This window comes from Bemisia tabaci, chromosome 4, assembly GCF_918797505.1.
Source record: "Bemisia tabaci chromosome 4, PGI_BMITA_v3".
In the NCBI taxonomy this organism is placed as follows: domain Eukaryota; kingdom Metazoa; phylum Arthropoda; class Insecta; order Hemiptera; family Aleyrodidae; genus Bemisia; species Bemisia tabaci.
Window position 1 is genome coordinate 6906550 of NC_092796.1, and position 25274 is coordinate 6931823.

At 38.6% G+C, this 25274-nt stretch overlaps 2 protein-coding genes across 2 annotated transcripts in view; one reads left to right on the forward strand and one right to left on the reverse strand.

Annotated features, from left to right (window-relative positions):
• The window catches only part of LOC140224380 (uncharacterized), a 159715-nt gene that overhangs the window by 62574 nt on the left and 71867 nt on the right, over positions 1-25274 (forward strand). The window lies entirely within an intron of this gene.
• On the reverse strand, positions 21085-23320 carry LOC140224365 (uncharacterized). Its single transcript, XM_072299039.1, has 2 exons — positions 23135-23320; positions 21085-21549 (listed from the first exon to the last, which is right to left on the reverse strand). Exons 1-2 carry the CDS (start codon positions 23249-23251, stop codon positions 21085-21087), a joined length of 582 nt encoding a protein of 193 aa, XP_072155140.1. The 5' UTR covers positions 23252-23320.

Consider the following 25274-nt stretch of genomic DNA (forward strand, 5'->3'; position numbering starts at 1 on the left):
CGCTCGGTTCGAGTAAGAGCGTAACTCTATTCTCACGTAAGCCTTAGAAAAGATAAAGGCATACGGGGACGGCACGGCTTGACTCAAAGTGCAGTTACGCTCACGTTTATACCAGTAGCGTGGCGTGAATGATCGATTATCGATATCTCGCCATTTGAAGCTATGGTAAAGAATCGATTACTAAGGTGTTCGCTGCGAACACCCTAAAAATCGATCTTTTTTCATAGGTTTCAGTGGCGTATCGATCGATGTATCGCAAAGCACGCCACGCCACTGGTTCATACGTCAACGAATAGACGATTTTTTTGAGCGACTACCAAAAACCGATAGTCCCCCTCTCTTAAACATGACGTATTTTCAATGACGCTAGCACGAATGTGTTTTAGATTTTAAATATTTTCAGACACTTGCAATCATTACAACTTTCGACAGAGACTTGAATACTGCGATACATCGTTGGCAATTAGTAATCATTGGCCCTTTGAAAGCGGCTTACGTGATGGTTCAATGGGCCTGTTTCGAACTTTAGCTAGAGCGAAAATAAGATTTGTTACACATTGAAAATTTCTCAAAAATCATGGAAATTTCTCAAAAATCACTATGAGCGAATCGGTAAAGTCTGAAATGCACTCTTTACCTCACAATTTGCATTTAAAAAATTTGCATTTTTTTTAGCTTCCCCCCTCAAAAAAATATAATACGGCACAGGTGAAAATTTCGGCAGAGGAGTCGTCCCATCCAACCCCTGCTCACAAGTCACAAGGATACGACAATATTCAACATAGCCGATGCCAATCCGCCAAAAAACATGTGACGGGACGATGATTCTAACCACCTGATTTCAATCGGTGCAGCGTGTTTGCAATCACGTTTTTCTCGCGTTGATAAATATCCGCCTTTATTGACCTCGTGCTCTCCTCAACTTGCGCAATGAAGCGTGGGCCATGTTGAGCAAGGATTGAATTGAAAAACTCCTTTGACGAAATGTTCACCAGTGCCGTAGTATCCTTTTTGAAGCGGGAGGCTTAAATAAGCGCGATTGTTTCTCATGGAAGAGATGAATTAAGAACGGAAATTTTGAAACATCGCAATGGAGATACGTGGTTTCGCACTTCAGTCGGACCGATACGGACATCCAACAAGTTTAAATAGTTGCATCAAGTCCCCGTCACCGCCGACCAACGCGTTTGTCGACCGAATCAACTACTGGTATTATGCGTAGGAAGTCAAAACGCCTTCAATTTTTTGAACGCAATGCGGACATCCGTCGAGGTTGTATAGTTGTATCAAAGCGCCGTAGCAAGCGCGTCCCATTGTTTATCGTTACAGGCGAATATAACTTGAGAGAGGCCAGTCAGAATGCCTTCAATTTTATAGATACATATTTTCGGGCGAAATGAGAAACGACGTTTCTCCATTTGCGACGTTGCAGACTTCCTTAGAAATTTTATTTTTCTTTCGAGAAGCGTGGTCAACATGAAACTTGAATTCTGCATGATTTTTCATATTCGATAGCAGAAGATTTGGTTCAAAATTTAAAGTCGTAAATTTGGATTGTTTCTCATGGAAGAGATGAAATAGGAACGGAAATTTTGAAACACCGCAATGGAGATACGTGGTTTCGCACTTCAGTCGGACCGATACGGACATCCAAAAAGCTTAAATAGTTGCATCAAGTCCCCGTCACCGCCGACCAACGCGTTTGTCGATCGAATCAACTACAGGTATTATGCGTAGGAAGTCAAAACGCCTTCAATTTTTTGAACGCAATGCGGACATCCGTCGAGGTTGTATAGTTGAATCAACGCGCCGTAGCAAGCGCGTCCCATTGTTCATCCTTAAAGACGAATATAACTTGAGAGAGGCCAGTAATAATGCCTTCAATTTTATACATGCATATTATCGGGCGAAATGAGAGACGACGTTTCTCCATTTGCGACTTTGCAGACTTCCTTAGAAATTTTATTTTTCTTTCGAGAAGCTGGTCAACATGAAACTTAAATTCTGCATGATTTTTCGTATTCCATAGGAGAAGATTTGGTTTAAAAATTTAAAGTCGTAAATGCTCTTAGATGTCTTCAAATTATATGCGGGATTCTCATTTTTCAACCAAATTATATGTGGGATTCTCCATTTTTGATTATTCAACGGAACTCTACAGAAATTGCTCCACTAAACATTTTGTTTTCGTCGACTAATGTTTCGCTTTCTATTGACGGTTACGCATTGATAAAAATCGGAAATGCGTTTTTCAGATTACAATGAACCGTGCGAGTCTTCAATTTTTTCAAGGATAACCAACCATTAGATCCTATTGAAATTCTCTGTATATTTTCATCGCTTTCTCTAAATAAATCACAACCAATTGCAATGAAACATTTCAATTAGTTTTCTTGGATTAAGATCGAGTCGGACGTTTTTTAAGGTGATTCGACGATTGCTATTTTTTGCCAGAGCGACGAAAGATATATCGCATCAATTCGTTTCATAATTTAAGGTACTTATCATTTTTTATTTGAATTTTGAGATCGCACTGCTGTTGTCATTATGAGACTAAAAAATTGTAAGGAGACTACGAAAAATATAGCATTCGATACTAATATCGAAAGTGCAGTCGAATGCGATATTTTTCCTCTAAAAAAACCCACGCCTTTAATACATTGAATTCCTTTGTGAAATTAGATACATGAATTCTTTAATCTCATGACAATAGAAGTGCAATTTCAAAATTCGAAACGAATGACAAGTAGCTGAAATTATGGAACGAATTGATGCGATGTATCGCACGTTGCTCTGACACAAAAAATGACAACCGTCGAATCACCTTAAGCGTTACAATTGAGGTTTTACTTTTTCGCCTTTAGCCATTGATACGTGAAGAGTGGATATTCAAAATCTGGAAAGTGTCATCCGGTATTGCTAAAATTGTGCATCTTGCTTCGTAGCGTAAAAGGACCTGAATATTTCCCTTCATTAAATTTTAGTGAAGAAATGTTCTATGAACTTTGACCTTATAGAAACTGGTGCTCAATCGTAGCAACACCTGGGGGCACTTGCCAGGTTTTGAATTTACGCTCTCCCTATAAAAAAGATAAAAAAGCACTTGATGAAAAGATTCTCAGGTTTTGATTTTACTTACTCAGAGGAGGAATAGAGGAACATATTTTGACAAGCTCGTTTCCACACCACCTTAGGAAAGCCCGATCAGGTAGAGGATACGGTGCTGCTCCTGGAGGTAGAGCTTACGGCGCGTTTTTTTTAACGTGGTGTCGCCAAGAGCCCTAATCCACGGGGAAGGGAAGAAGAAAAGGGAGAGGAAAGAGGAAAAGGGAGAGGAAAGAGGAAGAGGGAAAGGGGAAGAGGAAACAAAAAAATACACTCACCAACGCCGATGCATCTCCACCTGTTACTTCTCCATGCCGTTTTTGATACTCCTAAAAACAGCTGTGCCCGCAGAAGACGAAAGTAGCGCCCTCCGCAACTGATTATGGAGGAGGAATAAAACAGTATCTTACCTTCGGTTGCGGGAAGATCCAGCAGCAGCAGCAGCACCTGGAACAGAGAATAAAAAAAAGAAAAGAAAGAAAAGAAGGGAAAAAAAAATAAAAAAAATGCGACGATCCCGGCACGATGGCACCCAGCAGCAGCACCTGAAACAGAGAATAAAAAAAAGAAAAGAAAGAAAAGAAGGAAAAAAAAAGAAGAAAAAAATGCGACGATCCCGGTACGATGGCACCCAGCAGCAGCACCTGCAACAGAGAATAAAAAAAAGAAAAGAAAGAAAAGAAGGGGAAAAAAAAAAATGCGACGATCCCGGTACGACGGTGTCCACCAGCAGCGGCCTCCCCCAACCCCGGCTTCCAGCGTCCCGGTTCCTTCCCAACCTCCTCCCTTTTTTTTTTTTTTTTTTTTTTCCACTCGTGGCTTGCTGAGATCCTCCGGGGCGTAACGCCCCGGAGCCGCCGTCGCCGGCAGGGGCGCCCGCCGGGACCCCATAAGGGTCCGCTGGGCGCCCCCACCCCCGACCCCCCGCGAGGGGGGTCAAAAAGCCCCCCCTTGCGGGGGGGCAAAGTGACCCCCCTCGCGGGGGGTCGGGGGCAGGGGCACCCAACGGACCCACGGGGTCCCGGCGGGCGCCCCTGCCGGCGACGGCAGACCCCGGGACGTAACGCCCCGGAGGATCTCAGCAAGCCAGTCGCGGAAAAAAAAAAAAAAAAAAAAAAAAAAAACCCTAGTCCTCCCCCCGTGATCCTACTCCGCGGCCCCTCCCCCCTTGGAAACCCTGCTCCGCGATCCTACATAAACCCAACGGAGTCCCCCCTCTCCCCGGGAACCCCCTTTGGGAAACCCTACTCCGCGATTCCGCCCCCAACCCCACGAGCCCCCCTTTCCCCGGGAATCCTCCCCCCCCTTGGGAATCCTCGTCTCGCGGTTCTTCCCAACCCCACGAACCCCCCGTTCCCCGGGAATCTCCCCCCTCAGCGAGCCCTCCCCCAAAACCCCCGCTTCTTCTGCCGCATCTTCTGGAACAAACAAGATAAATCGAGAGTTATTAGTATGGTTTGCAATGGGTGACAAAACTGGCTTTTAGAATTCTCTATTAAACCCCTCATTATAATTAGAAGTTTTCTTGTTATCAGCAATTAAATTAGTTGGACCCATGTATGCTAAAAGGAACTATGTGCTTAGGATTTGCCTGCAACATAGTTGGTTCTAGCCTAACAGTGTCCAGTTCTCTCTCGCCAGGATTTTAGTCGATGCATTATGCCATAATGAATCAAACGTTATTTTTCCAAATTTTAATTTGAATTGCAGTTTCATACTCTCTTTGGACTCGCAACATCATTGGATCACATTTTGCAATGAGAAACCACTATCTCTAGCTCTCATAAAAGCACATATCTGAATAGGGGAACCAATGGCATGTGTGTTATTTCTAAAATTGACAAGAAATAATGGTTCCTTATTACAAAGTGTAATCCAATTACAAGTTTGCATTCAGTTGTAGTAATTGAACTGCATTGCGCAAAAAGGAATTAATATTCTTGGCTCTTCAAAATTCACCTACTTATGTTGGAAAAATGAAACTCGTGTTTTCTCTACGGTGAACCGAGAAAGATAATTTATTTTTGCGTAATGCAGTTTAATTTCTCCCAGTTAAATGCAATATTATTTGACTGAATTAAATGAGAACCATGCGCAGAACTGGAAGGGATAGCAAATACTTCTTATATCCCTTTAAACAGCTGAGGGCATTCAAGTTAAAGGCCTCTATAGACGATCAAATTCCCGAACCAATTCCGATCAAAGTAGCATCAAAGTGTCGGGAGTCATCAGTCTGAAATTCATAAATTTGCTTAATTTTAAAATGAAAACTTGACAGAAACGTTTCCTGTGGCAGGAAATGATGAATGATGGCACTCCTGTCTGATCTCACTTTGATCAAAAAAGTGCGGCCCGTCAAAATTTGATGGTAGATGGTGACCACCAGTCATCAGCATGTCTACTTTGATCGGAATTGGTTCGGAATTTGATCGTCTATTCAGGCCTTAAGGTGATTCGACGGACGCCATTTTATGTGTCAGAGCGACGTGCGATATATAGCATCGATTCATTTCATAATTTCAGCTACTCGTCATTTCTTGCGAATTTTAAAATCGCACTTCTCTTTTCATGAGACTGAAGAATTCATGTACCAAATTTCGCAAAGAAATTCAACTTCACAAAGGCGCGGTATTTTTAGAGGAAAAATATCGCATTCGAGTGCAGTTTCGATGTCAGTATCGAATGCCATATTTTTCCTCTAAAAAAACCACGCCTTTATTACGTTGAATTTGTTTGTCAAATTTGGAATATGAATTCTTCAGACTCATGACAACAGAAGAACGATCTCAAAATTCGAAAAAAATGACAGGTAGCTGAAATTTCAGAACGAATCGATTCGATATATCGCACGTCGTTCTGGCACAAAAAATTGCGTCCGTTGAATCATCTTAAGGATACGACACGTTTAAAATATAATTATTTTTATGGATTTTATGAATGAAATTAATTAAAAATTGATTGGATAAAATTTCAATCATACTAGTAATTACTACTTTCTAAATTATATGGAAATAATACACATTTAGGAGGGCACTACTTCCGTCCTCAATGACTCAACATGCGGAGCATCCATCCTCTTCGTTTCTTTCCGACCTGAAACAGACTAAGAAGAAAAAAAAGGAATGATTAGTTCTTAACCTAAACCTAACTTGTAAATAAAAACTTTTATAACAAATTAGTTTTGATTTTTGCTTAATATATTTGTCAAAACTCATACCTCCTCTTTTCTAATGCTAAATTCATTCCGTGCAAATATTTGGAACTTAAGGTGATTCGATGGACGCCATATTTTGTGTCGCATCGATTAGTTCCATTTTTTCAGCCACTCGTCATTTTTCTCGAATTTTGAGATCGCAATTCTGTTGGCAGGAGACTGAAGAATTCCCTCACCAATTTTGACAAACAAATTCAACGTAATAAAGGTGTGGTTTTTTTAGAGAGAAAATGTCGCACTCGAGTGCAGTTTCGATATCAGTATCGAGTACGATATTTTTCCTCTAAAAAAACCACGGCTTTATTAAGTAAAATTTGTTTGTCAAAATTGTTAAGTGAATTCCTCAGTCTCCTCACAACATTATTGCGATCTCAAACTTCGAGAAAAATAATGGGTAGCTGAAAAAATGGAACCAGTCGATGCGATATCGCATGTTGCTCTGACACATAATATGGCGTCCATCGAATCACCTTAGTGCAATTGTTTTTACGCTATTTGTTCTCCTGAGCTATTTATTCTGTGAGCAAATAATTAGTCATTTCAAGTGGCTTTTTGAACGCAGCATAATTGGACTGCATTTTGCAATTTGGAACTATAAAGTCTGGCCCGGTTTAAAAAGAACGTATGTGCCATTAGTTTCCCTATGCACGTAAGTGTTTTTTTCAGATAAGCCAGAATTTATAGTTCCAAATTGCAAAATGCAGTCCAATTATAATTGTTCTGATTTTAAATACTTAAAATATCAAACATCATTAATGAGCGATTCAATGATCAAAATGTGACTTTATGATACGTCTAAATTGGACCATGCTGTACAGTAGAGGAATTGATAATTTGTCTTATTTCAGAAATATTAGCAGTTTGCAGATAAGTGCTTTTGTGAGGGAAAAAGAATTAGTAGTTTCAATCGGATGTATTTCTGTTAAACGGAACTATGTGCATTATGACGTGAGCCCTGTTATGCATGTATTTTTATGGGTCTCAGGGCTCATGTCTTAAGGCACATAGTTCCGTTTGACAGAAATACGTCCAATTACAATATGTACTTCAACTGCAAATGGTGTAAAGTGGCAGATACACTTGCAAGTTAGAAGCGCTTGTTAAAAGTGAAACATCAATAGGAAACCGGGATTTCAATCGCTCGACGTCTAGCTATCAAAATCTTCCTTTCCTATTGGTGTTTCACTTTCAACAAGCGCTTCTAATTCGCAGGTGTATCTGGGTCTTCAGAGGAGACGCTAATGAAAGATGGAAGAAAGAATAAATAAAGAAAGAGAAATTAATAAGAGGTAGTTACGAAATAAAATGAAGAGAGCAAAATAAAATTAGGTATGAACTGCTTTCACTGCACCCGTTTCTTGCCAATCTGAAAGAAGAAGAAAAAATGGAAAATTAGTTTGAGGTATTTAGAATATATAAAAAAAAAAAGAAAAATAAAAGAAGATGAAACAACTTTCACTGTGTTCGTTTCTTATCGATGTAAAAAGAAATAGATAAAGAAAAAACATGATAAAGATTTGAAAAAAACACGGAGAGAAAAAGTAATATGATGTTTGAGAAAAACTACCAATTCTGTAAAGCAATTTTATCCGCGATCAGTATGCTGAAAGTAGCTTGTGCTCTGACCCTGTCTCTTGTCAATTTAGAAGAGATAAATACACGAGAAAGGAGAAAGAAAAATTAGCATGAAGCCTTTGAAGAGGAAAAATAAAAATTTAGTCCCATAAAATAAGTTGATTTCATTCAAAAAGCAAAATGCCGGAAACTTCATTACTGTTTTGCCGATCTGGAAAAATAGAAAAATGAAGGAAGCAGAGCTGCTAAAGATCTAATGTAAATTAAAATTATAGCCTGTGCGCAATTTTTTTTTTTTTTACTAAAACTTTAACGAGAGTTCGAATATCGATATCTGAAGGTTGAAAATACTTATCTTTGACTGTGACGTCGCAAATCTCTGCTCTTGTTTTATTATTTTCAACCAGAACTAATCAGCAGTTTTTCATTAATAGTTTTCATTAATGAGTTTTCATTATGAGTTTTTCACTCATTCTATAATATTTACGGAGAATTTGAGGGAGATTCCTCGGTTACTTTTCTTTTCTGAAAGTGGAACACCATCGGAGATTTTCAAACGTGGAGGTGTAGTTGCGCATTTTTTATTTAATCAATGTATTTTGATGCGATTCTGGATGCAAAATAATGACCTGAAACAAACAAAAATAAAAAAAAGAATTATTAAAAGTCTAAAAGCATGAAAATAATTGGGAAATTAATGAATAATTGAATTGATTATTAATCAATTTTAACCTAGCAAATATGACCTTCTTCTAAAAATTCTGGGATTTTGATTTCGTTTATTTTTTTGACTAGGCGCTAAAAATTACTCAAGATTCAAGAATGCAAAAAAATGACCTAAAAGAAAAATAGCAATAATATAAGTCAAAAAGCATGAGAGCGATTGGACAATTCGACTACATTTTGCAATTTGGACCTATAAATTCTGGCTCATCTGAAAAAACACTTATGTGCATAGTGCACACTAATGGCACATACGTTGTTTTTAAACCGGGCTAGAATTTATAGTTCCATATTGCAAAATGCAGTCCAATTAATGAATACTTTGATTGATTACTTTTAAACTTTAACCAAACGAATGTTCACTTCTATTAAAAAATCTGCGATTTTGAGGGTTGATTCTCGTTTATTTTTTCAGAATAAGCGCTGAAAATTACTCAAGAATTCAAGAAAGTTTTCACAATCTAAGGGTTTTTTTGGTTGTGTAGATCTGTGCAAATTGCAGGAAAACAATGAAGGTGATTCGATGAACGCCATATTTTGTGTCAGAACGGCATGCGATTTCTCGCATCAATTGGTTCCATTTTGTCAGCTACTCGTCATTTTTCTATATTTTGAGATTGCAATTCTGTCGTCAGGAGACTAAAGCACTCACTTACCAATTTTAACAAAGAAATTCAACGTAATAAAGGCGTGGTTTTTTTTTGAGAGAAAACATCGCATTCGATACTGATATCGAAACTGCTTTCGAATGCGATATTTTCTCTCTAAAAAAAAAACCACGCCTTTATTACGTTGAATTTCTTTGTTAAAATTGGTAAGTGAGTACTTTAGTCTCCTGACAACAGAATTGCGATCTCAAAATTGGAGAAAAATGACAAGTACCTAAAAAAATGGAACTAATTGATGCGATATATCGCATGCCGTTCTGACACAAAATATGGCGTCCATCGAATCACCTTAATATACTGTTGATCCATAGAATTCGAATGAATTGGAATAAAATATTATTACTTTCCTTTTTCCTTTTTTATTTATTTACCTTCTTTTTTCCTTTATCTTTTTTCTGAGAATACGAGTACCTAAAACGATGATTAATAAAAATTTAAACCTGGTACGGCCGTAGTAATGATAAAATACTATAGAATATACCTAAAATTTATAATTTATAAGCGAAAAAATTTCAATTTGAAAAATGACTGCTTTATTTAACTTTGAAAAATAAAAATTAAAAATTTGAAAATTCAAAATTTGAAATTTGTAAATTAAAAATTTAAATTTGAAATGTTTAAATTGGAGAAATAAAAATTTGAAAAATAAAAAATTTAAAATTAAAACTATCAAAATTTCAAGTGTATAAAAATAGAAGGTATGAGTAAGCTATAAGGTTCACTTACATATTAGGAGCTTAATCCAAATTGAGTTACTACAAATGTTGGAATTCCGGTTGCTGACTTCAGTGTACCACTAAATCACTACCACTGAAACACTGAAACACTGAATTACTGAAGCACTGAACCACTAAACAACTAAGCCACTGAGCCACTGACCCTCTGACCTGTTCACCCATGGAACTTCTTCGCTTTCTAAACGCACACTGATTGAGCTTTAGGGAATGGGTCTCCCTTTTGTAAGCTCGGTTGGTCTGTAGCCACCTCCAAAATTCCCACCCCCCTCTGCTGACCCCTCCTGCAATTAGGATGTAATTTAGAAACTATTTCCTCATTGTCCTGTGGCGGGAAACCCGAATTTTACGGAACAAAAGGGGAAAAATGCATCCCTTTTGTTCCATTGAGGTAAAGGCACTTCTTTATTGTAAACAGGATTTGAAAATCCCTGTTCTGATCTTCGAGAAACTTCGAGACTACAAAACAATGAAAAAGGATTAAATTGTGTAAACAATAAGAAACGAAAAGAACGCTGTGAGGATGTATTTTTTGGGGGAAGGGAGGGGTAAAAGTCCGTAAAAGTTCAAAACAAAAGAAAAATACTTAACCCAAAACCCTTTGGGGAGGGGCGAAAAAGAGAGGAAATTTCTAAATGAACTGTTCCAGAATGTTCCAGAAACAAGAGCGTCTATAATGTGATGATAATGGGGAAAAATTAATCAACGCAGAACTTTATTTTGCGTTCAAAACAACGTAGTTTTTTCTCCGTTCTCAAAATTGTCACGGAATCACCATGCGTGCACTGAAATAAGAAGCAACTTGCAACAGTTTTTGCTCTAAACTGGGAGGTGTGACTTGCAAAAAAGGTTAGGTAATTCCAATTGGACTTCATTTTGCAATTCGGAACTACAATATTTGTCTCATTTGTAAAAACTTTTGTGCATAGGGAAACTAATGGCACATTCGTTGTTCCTAAACTAAGCCAGAAATCGTAGTTCTCAATCGAAAAATGCAGTCCAATCGACCTTTGATGTATATTCGATGCAAGCTAATTTTTTGCTTGGATATTCCGTAAGTCGCAAAAAAGTTAGGTAAATCCAAGTATTGGACTTCATTTTGCAATTTGGAACAACAATTTCTGCATCATCCGCAAAAACACTTTTGTGCATAGGGAATCTAATGGCACATACGTTGTTCCTGTACAGAGCCAGAAATTTTAGTTCCTAATTGCAGAATGCAGTCCAATTCATCGCCCCGCATTGTGTCTCCGATGCAAGCTAATTTTTTGCTTGGATATTCCAAAACAAAAAAGGAAGATCAGGAAAGGAGGAAAAGGGAAGGAGGAGAGAAGGAGGATAGTCGCAAAAAAGTCAGGTAAATCCAATTGGACTCCATTTTGCAATTTGGAACAACAATTTCTGCATCATCCGTAAAAACACTTTTGTGCATAGGGAAACTAATGGCACATACGTTGTTCCTGAGCAGAGCCAGAAATTGTAGTTCCTAATTGCAGAATGCAGTCCAATTGACCTTCTCGAATTTTTTCTCCGCATACAAGCTTTTTTTCCGCGGATGCTCTGAAAAAGTCCCAGAATATCATTTTGTCGTTGTTGAATTGTTAAATTTAATTTATTTTCGTTTTAGTACAGAGGTATACAAAGCTTAAAGACATATAGTTTTTGTATATACTAGCGTATTAAAATATCGTGGTTTATCCATTTCCGAGTAAGAGTTGCGCTAAAAATAATTATTCCAACAACCGTTCCTAATCAAATAACGCGCGTATCAAGAGTATTGAGTAGTTCTGAATGATGGGTAAATGAAAGGCTTCCATTAGTCTTTAAGTGCAAAAGTGATGATTGGATAATATGAGACATCGGCTATAATCCGATATACTTATAACTTGCAGAAGCATTCTTCTCTATGAAGAAGACCCCTCGGGACTTTTAAAAATAGTTTCACCTGCGCCTTTGAGAGTGTGTTCCCATACTGTCACTTTAATTATCGATCACTTTACCTGAACTCGAAAATTTCCGTTGTTATCTCAGTGAGAAGTAAAATTCGACGGATTAAAAATCCAAAAAAAAGGGGTGAATCATAAGTTTAATGTTACGTTCTATCCAAAAACCATACATAAAACAAAAGTTCATAATTTTTAAAGAATTTTAGCGCAAACCGCAGATCAATAACTCAAGTGGTTCAAATGTTATCGAATTTTTAAGGTTGCAACTTGGCAACGCCGCCAAAGCGCGGGAAAATTTTTTTTGGACTTGAAATTATCAGAAACGGGGGCCCTTTGTTATGGTAAAATAGCATACTAAATAATGGAAGCAATCGGAGCTACGGGGGATTTGGCCGTTTTTGCATAAGGCTCCTTGGATTGTTTCTCATGGAAGAGATGAAATAGGAACGGAAATTTTGAAACACCGAAATAGGGATACGTGGTTTCGCACTTCAGTTGGACCGAAACGGACATCCAACAAGCTTAAATAGTTGCATCAAGTCCCCGTCACCGCCGACCAACGCGTTTGTCGACCGAATCAACTACTGGTATTATGCGTAGGAAGTCAAAACGCCTTCAATTTTTTGAACGCAATGCGGACATCCGTCGAGGTTGTATAGTTGTATCAAAGCGCCGTAGCAAGCGCGTCCCATTGTTTATCGTTACAGGCGAATATAACTTGAGAGAGGCCAGTCAGAATGCCTTCAATTTTATAGATACATATTTTCGGGCGAAATGAGAAACGACGTTTCTCCATTTGCGACGTTGCAGACTTCCTTAGAAATTTTATTTTTCTTTCGAGAAGCGTGGTCAACATGAAACTTGAATTCTGCATGATTTTTCATATTCGATAGCAGAAGATTTGGTTCAAAATTTAAAGTCGTAAATTTGGATTGTTTCTCATGGAAGAGATGAAATAGGAACGGAAATTTTGAAACACCGCAATGGAGATACGTGGTTTCGCACTTCAGTCGGACCGATACGGACATCCAAAAAGCTTAAATAGTTGCATCAAGTCCCCGTCACCGCCGACCAACGCGTTTGTCGATCGAATCAACTACAGGTATTATGCGTAGGAAGTCAAAACGCCTTCAATTTTTTGAACGCAATGCGGACATCCGTCGAGGTTGTATAGTTGAATCAACGCGCCGTAGCAAGCGCGTCCCATTGTTCATCCTTAAAGACGAATATAAGTTGAGAGACACCAGTCATAATGCCTTCAATTTTATACATACATATTTTCGGGCGAAATGAGAAACGACGTTTCTCTATTTGCGACGTTGCAGACTTCCTTAGAAATTTTATTTTTCTTTCGAGAAGCTGGTCAACATGAAACTTAAATTCTCCATGATTTTTCGTATTCGATAGCAGAAGATTTGGTTTAAAAATTTAAAGTCGTAAAACTGCTACGCAGATTTTGAAGTTAGGAGTGCATTTCAGAGTTTGCCGATGCACTCATCGTGATTTTTCAGACATTATCCGTAAGGAACAACTCTTATTTTTGCTCTAGCAAAAGTTTGCAACAGCCCCATTGGTACAGGCCGTCAGAAGCGAGACATTGGCTTGGAGCGCCTCCATTTTGCCTTGATACCTTACGCTTTATCCTGCGGTTAGTTTAGTTGCCTATCCAACCGAGACTTAATCCTGGTAATTAAAATAAGGATAAAACAAAACGAACATTGGCGGATCCAGCAAACTGGCAACATTGTTCTTCCCCATTTAAACCTATGGATATGCATCGATTCTTAGAGGGGCTAGGTGCTCCGACAAGAATCGATTATTCATCATAGGTTTAAATGGAGGAAATCCGATGTTGCCGATTTGTTGGATCCGCCTCTGAAAACGAAACACCCATTCTATTACTTTTCAAATTAACGTACAATTGTAATTTGTAGTCCATCGTATGCATCTCAGGTTTAAGTCCATCTTCAGTGATATCATAAGCTAAAATAAATCAAAACATAAAACAACAAAGAACATTATCACAATGCATGGTTGAAACCTAAAATGCATACGATGAATTATCAATTACAATGGTATGTTAATTCAAAAAGTAAAAAATAAGTGTTCTGGTATTTTTTCTTCTTTTTTCTTCGTATTTTAAGTGTTATAATAGCACGCAAAATTCACTTCATAGATAATTTAACTCTGCGATGTCTGATTTTTCCACTCGGGAATGTATTAGTTTCTACCATGTATTTACAGAGATAGAGAGCAAAATCTTTTTTTTTCTAATTCCGGGCAAATTTTTAGTTGCAGCATTCAAAAGCTCGTCTTGGTATGCTTTACTTCGCCTCTGGGAACAGTCAAAACTTGAGAAGGTTCAGAGTAGCAACATTTTATGAAGCACATACTCCTAAACGTCACGTGTATCATTTCCTGACATTTTTCCAAAATACGTGAAGTACATATTTTAAATTGTCGATCATCAACCTCAAAAACTCACGCGCGCCTTCATTACCAAGTTTGGCCCTCTCTAGAGTCATGTGAAATTACCTACAGTACTTAGTTTTTTATTTTATTTCTTTTCGAATTTTCATATATTTGATGATTGCATTTATGTATCCATCCAAAATGCGCTTTTGATTAAATCATGACCATTGTTCACTATTTAACATCTACCTAACGATCGCGTTACCATCAACTGGTGTGAACAAATTCCTCATAATTTCTAGATATATGTTAACAATGCAAGTAGAATAGTTATTTTGGTTTGATTTTAGGTGTTCAATAACGCGCTACACACGACATACGCATACATTTTGTAAATAAACACTACACTTCAATCAACGCATATCAACGCGGGACGCATATCCGCAACTTTTTTGGCTTTTAAATTTTTTTTTACTTTTCTCTCTGTGATACATTTCCACCGCTGTCACTCACTCACCTCAGTATTCAATCAGACGATATATATGTTCCGGAATCATTCCATCCGCGAAGCGAATAGTAATCCCATAGCTGATGGGAAAAAATGAGGAAACACAACGGCAGTAACTTGTTTTTTATGGCCACATATTTCCACTTGAAACGAGGAGCATGCGTATTTGGAGAGCTGGGGAAAATATATGCAATCAACCGAAAGTCATAACATATCAATTGTGTTCTGTTAAAAAATAAAATGTGAAAGGAAATAAGGCAACTTTAAATAAAGTCAGGATAATACTAGTGAGTGGCGTTCAGTTTGCTGTGAGATTTATTTTTCTGGTCTAAGAAAAGTCAGGTAAAAACTATAGAGAAAACTGGGATATTAATAACGCCTAAATATGACGAAGTGTGTAGCCAATATTGCCCACCGTTTGAGGCTTATATGTGTTTAATAAAGTCCTGTGTGAATATTCGCCGATAAAGTATTGAAATTAATACAATCTTGAATGACCATCAAGGTAAAAAAACCTTATACGTGTTAAATAAATACTCCTAAAATATTTAAAAAGTACTAAATTAATATTGTGGCAAGACTTGTCTTTGTAATACTGACTAAAGTAAAACAATTAACTGAATAGTCTATGCAGATTTTATAACACCACCATACCGGAACTGTGCAATCTTTTTAGCGCTGGTTCAGTATTAGCAGAATATCGATGGTGAGAGTGCAGAAGTGGGTATCTCGATGTTTGACAGTTTTGAGTTAGCTGCAAAAACGTGTTGCTAAAGATGTCTTCTATCTGCCAGCAAGAGACTATAATCGAAAAAATTGGGAAGCCACCTGAAACAGTAAAACTTTTTTCGCGTATCTCGGGCTTCAGTGCAGAAATGCGTATCTCGTTCGATTATTAAATAATACGATTTTTTTCGTCTGTAAGGCTTATTTCAAAAAAGGGCGCCAAATGCTTGCTTTAAAATGTGGTTTTTAATTCTTCTTGCTTTGGTTATCGTATTATAATGCGAATCGGAGAGAGTTGCCATTTACAAGATCGCAACCTACTCTAAATCTGTTGTGAATTCAATATGTTTCGCACGAATGAAATGAGCTTTCGTCGATGAACTTTAAAAATTGAAAGCAAGTTACCTTGTCCACTGGTCCATTTTTATTGGCAGTGGGCAATTTAATTTTTTTACAAGAGAACGTTTATTGTGAAGATTCCTTGGATAATTTTAAGGAATTCGCTGCGCACTATGCAGAAAATTGACAGGAATTAGCATGGAAATCCGCACAACCGTTTTCATGTAAAAAAAAGTTCCCCATTAAATATGGCAAAAGCTGATGTGGCTTGGTTCATTTTTGCTGATCGCGGTCCAAAAAAAGAAATCCCAGATACGACATAATATTTTTACAATATTGGACAAATATTGTCAGTATTGTCGCAATATTTACACAATACTGACAATATTTTGATAATATTTTAATTAAAAATTATTTTTTTTAAATATTTAAAGAATCTTTATTCAGTATTTTTAAAAATAATGTTTACCCAAAATATTTTAAAAATATTTTCACGGTATTGACACAGTATTTCACAGTATTTTAAAGTATTGGCACAGTATTTATGCCAAGAGGAAATATGGTGTACACTTTTAACGTTGGCTCAATATTTAACCAACATTGATCCAATGATTGCAAAAATATCCAAACAATATTGTATAAATATTGGCTAAATATTTCTGTCTTATCTGGGAAGGCTCCTGAAAGGTGGCAACCTGGATGAGCCAATGGAAGACGTCATCCGTGGCGGAGAGTGACGTCTGGCTTTTAATATCGCAAAACATGGGGTCCCTGCACTCAGCAGACTGTATCCTTGGAATTGATTCTATGTATATTCCCGCGAGAGGCCACCGAAACACTCCCTCCCGAAATCCGCCTCCACGACCCTCACAGCCCGGCATCCGATGCTAATCCACTCTGGATACTGAACCACCGAGACGGCGCACAATTCATCGAGTCAATTGGACGTATTTCTATCAAACAGAACCATGTGCAGGTGAGAAATACGGGGTGTGCTCTGGAAAGCCAGATGAGAAAAAAAAATACATATAAATAGTAAATAAAAACGGCGAAATATGTGCCAAAGAGCATTCAATTGGGTCAGGCAGTCAACCGTCTTAGATCTCGAAAGTCTCAAGATAACATTTTTGGCAATTTCTGCCATTTTGGATTTTTGAAGTTTAAAAATTTGAGTTGAAATTCAAGTTCCTCGATAGAAAATACCCCCTGACACCATGGCGGTAAGAGTCAAGTTTCATACGTTAGTGCGCCTTCAATTACATTTGATACCGTGCAATACTTTCGTGGTGGAATAGTTGCATTGGCGCCTACAAACCTAACAGGGATACTGCATGCATTGCGCAATGAGTGAAGTATCCCTCTTGGGTTTGTAGGTGCCAATGCAACTATTCCACCACGAAAGTATTGCACAGTATCCGATGTAATTGAAGGCGCATTAACGTATGAAAATTGACTATTACCGTCAACCACTGTTTGCCAAGTGGTAACTTCACGCCGACTAAAATATTTTACAGGGTCCAAATTTTCAAAATAGATACTCATGATATAATCACCGTGTTTTAGCGCACTTTTTCGATGGCTCCTGAGTTTTTTTTTTTAGGTCTAAAGAGATGATATTGAAATAAGTCGAAATTCACGATTTTGCTCAGAAAAATGACAACGTCGCAGCGTGTCAAAATTATCAGAAGGGGAGCATTGGGAGCATCTAAACTACTAATTTCACACTCTGATTACAATTTAGGCATCTGTAAAGTTAATTTATCGAGAGGGAAAAATCATCAAAAACAATAAAAAATTCGCTATTTTCATGCGTGAAAATGGCAACCGCGCGTCGGGTCAAAAGCATGGAGGGTGACCAAAACTTCACTAGGGTGTAGTTTATGAACTAATTTTGTCCTTAGTTAAATTTGCAGACCCCTCCGACTTTATTTTTTGGGAGCGAAAAATTACTGAAAAACAGTAAAAATTCGCTATTTTTGCGGGGATAAATGGCAACTGCGCGTCGGGTTAATTTTGTCCGATTGACCCCAAATTTCATTTTCCGTGTTTTTGAACATGCTGTAACCGATTTAGGGGGTTACGGCTATACATTTCCGAAATTCATTTTTTGTGGGCCACCCAAGCATTCATGTATACATATTCGAGGATCTTTTTCGTCTCAAAAGGAGTGATCGGAAACAACCGAATTTTCATTTTGAAATACGATACTATCTGCCTACGCAACGGACCAATTTTGAATTTTCCCAAATTAACAACTTTATTAAGATAATTTCAGAACTTTGACGATGCGGTTGCCGTGATTTTTGAGCCATTTTCCATGGAGAACAACTTTTAATTTTGCTCTATCTGAGGGTCGTATCGGACACATTCCAGAATTCAATAAAATTTCAAGTTGCAGCTATATTTGAATAATTTTAGAACTTGAAATTGTTGAAAAATTGGCAACCCTGTGTGCAGCAATCGTATCAAGGCGGGTAAAAGATAAGCTGGGTAAGCCGGGTTTAACGATCAGGAGCACATCCCATCGTAGACTGACAAAATGAAATTCAGTCTTTATTCGATTTATTGGGACGTAACATTTTTCATGATGTTTCGTCTTGAGGGATGAAAACGTTCACATGCTGCAGTTTCAGCATAGTCGATAATCTTGATGAGATGAGAGGCATGTGATGTTACGGCACAGAAAAACAGCACGTTTGGAAAAAGACGGACTAGCTCTAAGATTCAGTTTTGCAAAATGTGTATTGTCCACAGTCTTACGCAAAGTATTTTAGAGGCCCGGCTCTGTATTATTTTTAAAACTATTTCCTGTGCAAAATCAACCTATTTTAAACCTATTTCTCTTTGTCAAGTAACAAAATACTCATCGCCACATCGATTGGTCATCAAAAAATGAAAATATTTGTCAAGCACTTATGAAACACCGTCAAGCCGGATATAGTATTGCTTACAAAAATGAGCTCAATATTTAAAAATTCTGTGATCTAAACTCACCAAGTACTAAGTAGATTAATATAATTGAAATATTGAGATGACAGAAGTGCGATTCAATTATTTTGTAAAAGTAATAAAAAAGTGAACAAAACTTTAAAAGTTTAATATGTTAGGTATGGAATTAATTTTCCTCGACCTACTTATATAAGTGTATCTATAGGGAGCCATGGCCATGAGGGCTACTCTTCCCTATAAATTTCAAATGAGTATCATTCTGTCCGTCAGAAATTCTGTATGGTTGAAAAAAATCTTCGTCAAAGATAACGCTTTGTCACGGTGTAAATTGTTGTAACAATGTGTCAGTGTTTTGAGCTAAAAACGCTTTAAACTGAGTAATTTATTTACAGAAATTAATGGTAGATTTGCTTCGCGGATGCCTCAAAATGCGTCCAAATACAGCCAGGGGCGTAGCTAGGAAATTTTTCTGGGGGGGGGGGGGGGCATGGGACCACCTCTCGTGGTGAAGAGAGCGGGGGGTGGGTGAGGAATGGAGGATCCCGTTTTTCTGGGGGGGGGGGGGCAGCCCCCCCCCCCAGGACCCCCCTAGCTACGCCTATGAATACAGCTATAATTTCAGAAATGTTCCAATTGAGGCCCCCTGTGATACGGGGGCCAGGCTTTCCCCAGCAAAATAACCCAGTTTATGAAATTACGGACTTAGTCAAAATGCTTTGCCCTATGCTACTAATGAAGTAGCATGAAGTGCCGCTTAGATTCGGGAGAGAAATTGAAAAACGTGCCCCGTCAGCGTCTCTCTTATCCTCAGGTGTGTTGCTCACGAATTTATAACCCGTTAAGCCAAAAATGATAATGAATAATCATTTTTCAATTTTTCATCTAGTAAAATATAGCCCATGACCCATTTTGGTTGCTTTAAACTTGAACAAATATAACACACACAAACAAACAGCACAAATAATAATAATTTCTTTGCACTGCACAAATATAGTAGCGGAACAAGCACAACATTGAAATAGAACAAGGGAAAGAACGATCGTTAATAACGGCGTAGAGATACAACTATTCGTGCTCGATGGATGTCCGTGTTGCTTCTGCAAAATTGAAGGCGCTTTCTCGCAATCGCTATGCTCCGTTCTATTCTTCGAATGAGCTGCCGCTTTTCGGGGGAAAAGTTAAAAAACGAGGCCCGATTACGTCTCTCCTATCTTCTGCTGTGATTGAATCCCGATTTACTTCGATCGTTTTTTTTTTCAGCTTGATGTAGTTCTTTTTAGAATAAAGCAATCTTAAACATTATAGAAAATGAAACCAATGGAAACAAGTATGGCGAGCCTCTCTGGTAGCGACAGTGAAAATGCTCTCTTCAAACTGATTCGCAATGTAATCCATATCAATAAGCCAAATACCTTCATGTAAAATTTTGCTTTTACTTTTTCTTAAATTAAATCATTGACTTTATGACGTGCCGAGCTTGTCACACCCCGTAAGTGCTCATTGTTTTCATTATTATTACTCTATAAGCTCCGCTTTTATTGCACGTTCTCAACTGGCCAACAAATATAATAAGAGTAAGAGGGAGGAAGTTCCCTTTGTTTTCTTTTTCCATACAGAGCAAAGCTTAGAAACTTTCTATGGACCCGACCCCTGTTTCGTCATCCGATAAGCGATCATTAAAAAAAGGATAACGCGTTCATTCCTCCAGAATGTCTTATATTCCTGCCGAAACTACCAAACCAACGCGCAATATACCAACGTAAGGTTTTGTTGAATATCTCGCAATTCAATTTCTACCCTCTGATTACTGCAACGTTGCCACTTGTACACATTATTAAAAAAAACATCCGAGGCAGAATTGGATTCGGGGCGGAATCGGATGATCCCCATTTTGATGGGGATATTTCGCTGAGATACGACGGGAAGAGACCAACAAAGATGTGAGAATACACGATTTGATGTGTTTTATTCATAAATTTACCGGAAAAGTGCACCTTGGACAATTTTGAGTAGGTTAACCGGGCGGAATTGTTACGCAACGCTGGGTTTGACCCTCCGTCTCCCCTTGTAACGCACCGTAACACTGGCTCAAACCAACTCCCCCTCCCCAAAAGCGTCACGCCATACTTGAACCGCCCCAAAGTCCCACGTAGCAGGTTTCTTTCATCTTTAGTGGTTCTTCGGCTCAATGTAAATTCCGATGTCGCTCAACGCACCATTTGAGTTCGACAACCCGTTGGCCGGAGCCCCTGCAGCAGGCCTCCCAAAACCAGGTGAGTATGTTGACGGTGCACTTGAGTCTGAGCTGATTAGGCATAGCGCGGCACTCAGCGTCCCACGGGCTTCCGCAACGGAAGAATTTGTACTTGAACCAGGGCAGCCGCCGGTACTCTTTCAGGGCCTCTTTGCAGTACTCGTTGGCCCTGTTCAGCTGTTCCTCGAGCCGTTGGCGCTTAAATGACCCCGATTTCCCCCTCAGGCGCAGACCCGGGCTGTGTCCTTCATTTCGTCCATCGAGTAGGGATTGGCTAGGCGACGAAGGTGGGTCCAGGGCACTTGCGGAAAACGCCGCGCAAGGGTCCTTGTTTTTTAGCCCTAATAAGTTAGTGAACGTTTTCTGCTCGCGCGCTGCGGAGACTCCAGGTTGTTCCTGAAAGGGTAATTGATTTTCAAATGAACGTATTCCTGCCAAAAGCCGCTAACACACGTACACTTCGAATGTACATTATGGCCTACTGCGCATGCGCGGGCATCGCGAATGTACACTCATCATTCTCTTGGAAAAGAATGTACAGTTTGACGAGAAGAAGAAGATACCCGCGATGATCTTTTACTCATTCCTGTAACGTATAGCTGTTCAAGAGAACAAAATGAGGAACATTCTCGATGCCCGCGCATGCGCAATAGGCCAGAATGTACATTCGGAGTGTACGTGTGTTAGCGGCTGAACGGAACTATAGACGAGTGGAAAATATGGGGTGTTCACGAGGTTGCCACGGACAGGGAATACCGGGAAAGCCGGGAAATGTCAGGGAATTTTTAGAAGTCAGGAAACATGTTTTACTTCACCTTAATTAAGCTTTCTATAGTAGATTTAACGTTCAGAGCAACACATTTTGCCTGGAAGCTATTTCAAAATATGTCTTTTTGGCCAAATGGTATATCTTCAATTGTAAGAGAAATTTACTCAGAAGTGTTAGGCAAATGTCAGGGAATTTCATTTTCTTAATTATGCGGCAACTCTGGAAACAATGTTTAAGTGGGAGTAATTACCTCTGTAGAAATGGAAAAGCGAGATTTTACATTCTGTCAAACGGAACTATGTGTCAACTGAATGCGGCGCTGAAGAGCCATGGGCAGGCATGTGACAAGAGCGTTGTGGACAGGGCTCATGAGTTAAAGCGGACCACGCGACGTGACGTCACCGGAGCTTTATAATTCCTATTTATTCTTACGGCCATCGACTAACGAGCACTTCCTTCTTTCCCACTGCCGCTGGTTCCGTTTGGCAGAAATACGGCCAAGTGTATTTCATGGAAACAAAAATACGCCTACCGTGAAGCACAGAATACGCTGTGGATACTTTAAACATATTTGAAAATATATTAACCTTCGTGAAATTTTCTATGAATACTCAGAGCCCATATATTCATATTCCAAATTTTTTTTCACAGGCTTTTTTACTTCAAACAAAGATAAAATCGAAAATTTCTAACAAGGTCAGAGGGTTGTATGTAAACTTTATGTGGACAGGAGCCGAAGCAATAAGGGTTTGAAGGGGTTACAAAATGAAGTTCATGAGTATTTTAAAGTAATAAAAGTGTGTCAAATACATGTTTCCAGAACGTTCAGATATTTTCCCTTGAATATTCATACAAAATATTTCAGTTTTGTCAACGCTCTTATAGTCTCTAATTATTAAAAGAATATTCCAGCGCCATATGGAAGAGGGAATATATCTTTTCAGGCCCGAAACGGCTAAATTTTGAATTACAGACCCTAAAGTATTCTTACGCTGTAAGGTATACCCCTTTTTCAAGGAATTAGAAGGTTTCTAACTTTATCAGTCCCCTGAATGGTAATTTTTCGGACTCAAGTGGGAAACTTCCAGTACGGACTCCTGCATACTAAAACCATTAATCTTACCTGAACAATTTAGAAGAAAATATATGAGAAAATAGCACTGTGGGAAACTTCCAGTAGGGAATCCTGTACACTATAACCATAAATCTTACCTGAAGAATTTGGAAGAAAATACATGAGAAAATTGCACTGTAAAAGAGATATATACACACTCCATGGAAAAGACTCGTGTTGGACTCGAACATTTCTGATGGAACAATAGTCTTCATCAGTCATGGGCGATAACTCTCCGTCACCTGGATTTTGAAAATAGATTATCAAGCAGCGTCACCGCTACACTCGGTGACATGCTGAAAATGGAGAGTGAGGTAATAGGCAAAAAGTTATTAGCGAAAAATGCGATCGGCCAAAGTTCGGAATTTTCCATTCTCTTTGATCTTTGTGCCCTGCTAAAAATGACAAGGACGCTATTCAGAATTCGCCAGCTGACACAAGTAGAACTTCCTACTTACATGAGTAGAAATTCTACTCATATGAGAAGAAATTCTACTCATACCACTAGAATATTCTACTCATGAGAGTAGGAAAGTTCAACTCATATGAATTCAATTTTTTTCATTTTTCAGAAGAGCTGTTTCTGACCAGGAGGAAAAATAAAAACATTTTGTACTTCTGATTTTTTTGATGCGGTAACTAGTTTCTGAGATATCGGACACGGTAGATTCAACGCTGAACTCATGTGAGTTGACATCTTTAGTCATATGAGTTGGAATCTCTAGTCGTAGAAGTTGGCGAAAACTGGATGTAGAAATTCTGCTCATATGAGTTAAATTCTATTCATATGACTTTGATTTACTACTCATTTATACTCACCATTTTCAGCAGGGTGGGAGTCCAATAAAAGCGAAAACGGCTAATCGTTTTCGTTAGCTCAATGACGAAATAATGAAAATTACTGATTTATGTCCAAAAATTTCGAGGGACAGGAACTTCATTTTGGAATAAAAGTTGCAAAAAAAAATCCAATTTATTCCAAGGTCAATTGCAAAATAGATCTACTGAGTTTGCAGCAGAGTGAATTTTTTTTGCCACATTTCATGCATGACCCAGGAATACAAGTGCAAATCACGATCCATAAAAAATTGAAAGGCATGTGTCGCAGCTCTCAAAAAAAGTAACACGGCCGCCCGTGGTAAAGGCCACGCGGTTCGAATATATTGGACGGCAGTGATGATGATCATCTGTTCAAGTTAGGCTCGCTCTTAAATCTGTTCGGTTTTTAGATGGTTCTGTCTAGAGTCCCTTTATACTGAGAGTCAAGACAACATCCCTCATGGAGTCACAAACGGGAATAAAGATTACACAAATTGAACGTTTTTCGTAATCTTTGATCGGCCCATTCTCAAATTCCTTTCTCCGTTCCTTCTCTCATTCCGTTTGCTCCTTGCCGAACCCGTAATTCCCTGGTCCATTCCAGATTATAATCTTTGCAATCGGTGAAAATGTCATCTTTATTCCCGTTTGTGACACTGTGAAGGCCTGAAATACGGGAACCAATCAGAAATGGATTCACGTTGTCTTGACTCTCAGTATAAAGGGACTCTAGTTCTGTCTTGATGACTTCAGACTGTTATTTCGCGTTATTTTTATGGGTCAGCTGCGCTGGTCACGGTATCATTTTTTGACGGTCAAAGCTTACAGATCCGTGGAAAACGAAAAGCTTTATATTGTGGACAAGTTTCCCCGTGCAATATTGACGGAGTATCGTTCATGGAAAAACTTGGTGCGTGATGTCTTTCACTGCCGTCCAGTGGCGTGGCGTGAATTGCGATGTATCGATTGTCATGCCATTTAAACCTATGGTAAAGAATCGATTATTAAGGTGTTCGCTGCGAACACCCTGTTTATCGATCCTTTTCTATAGGTTTAAATGGCATAACGATCGATATATCGCAAAGCACGCCACGCTACTGCTGCCGTCCGAAGTGAAAACGCCGTATCTCCATTCAACACTTTTTCAATTTTTTTTTCCTGAAAAAATACTGTTTTACAAAAAACCCAACAAACATTTATCCTTCATTTTTTCGATACTACTCCGCCACACCATTAGGAACTAAAAATGAAAAAATTCAGCCTTGTGGCGATTGAATTTTTTTTATAATAGAGCAGGAAAAAAGAAAACAATTGGACGTATTTCTGCCAAACGGAACTGTGCACATTAAGACATGAGCTCTGAGACTCATTAGAATATGTGCATAACAGGGCTCACGTCATAATGCCCATAGTTCCGTT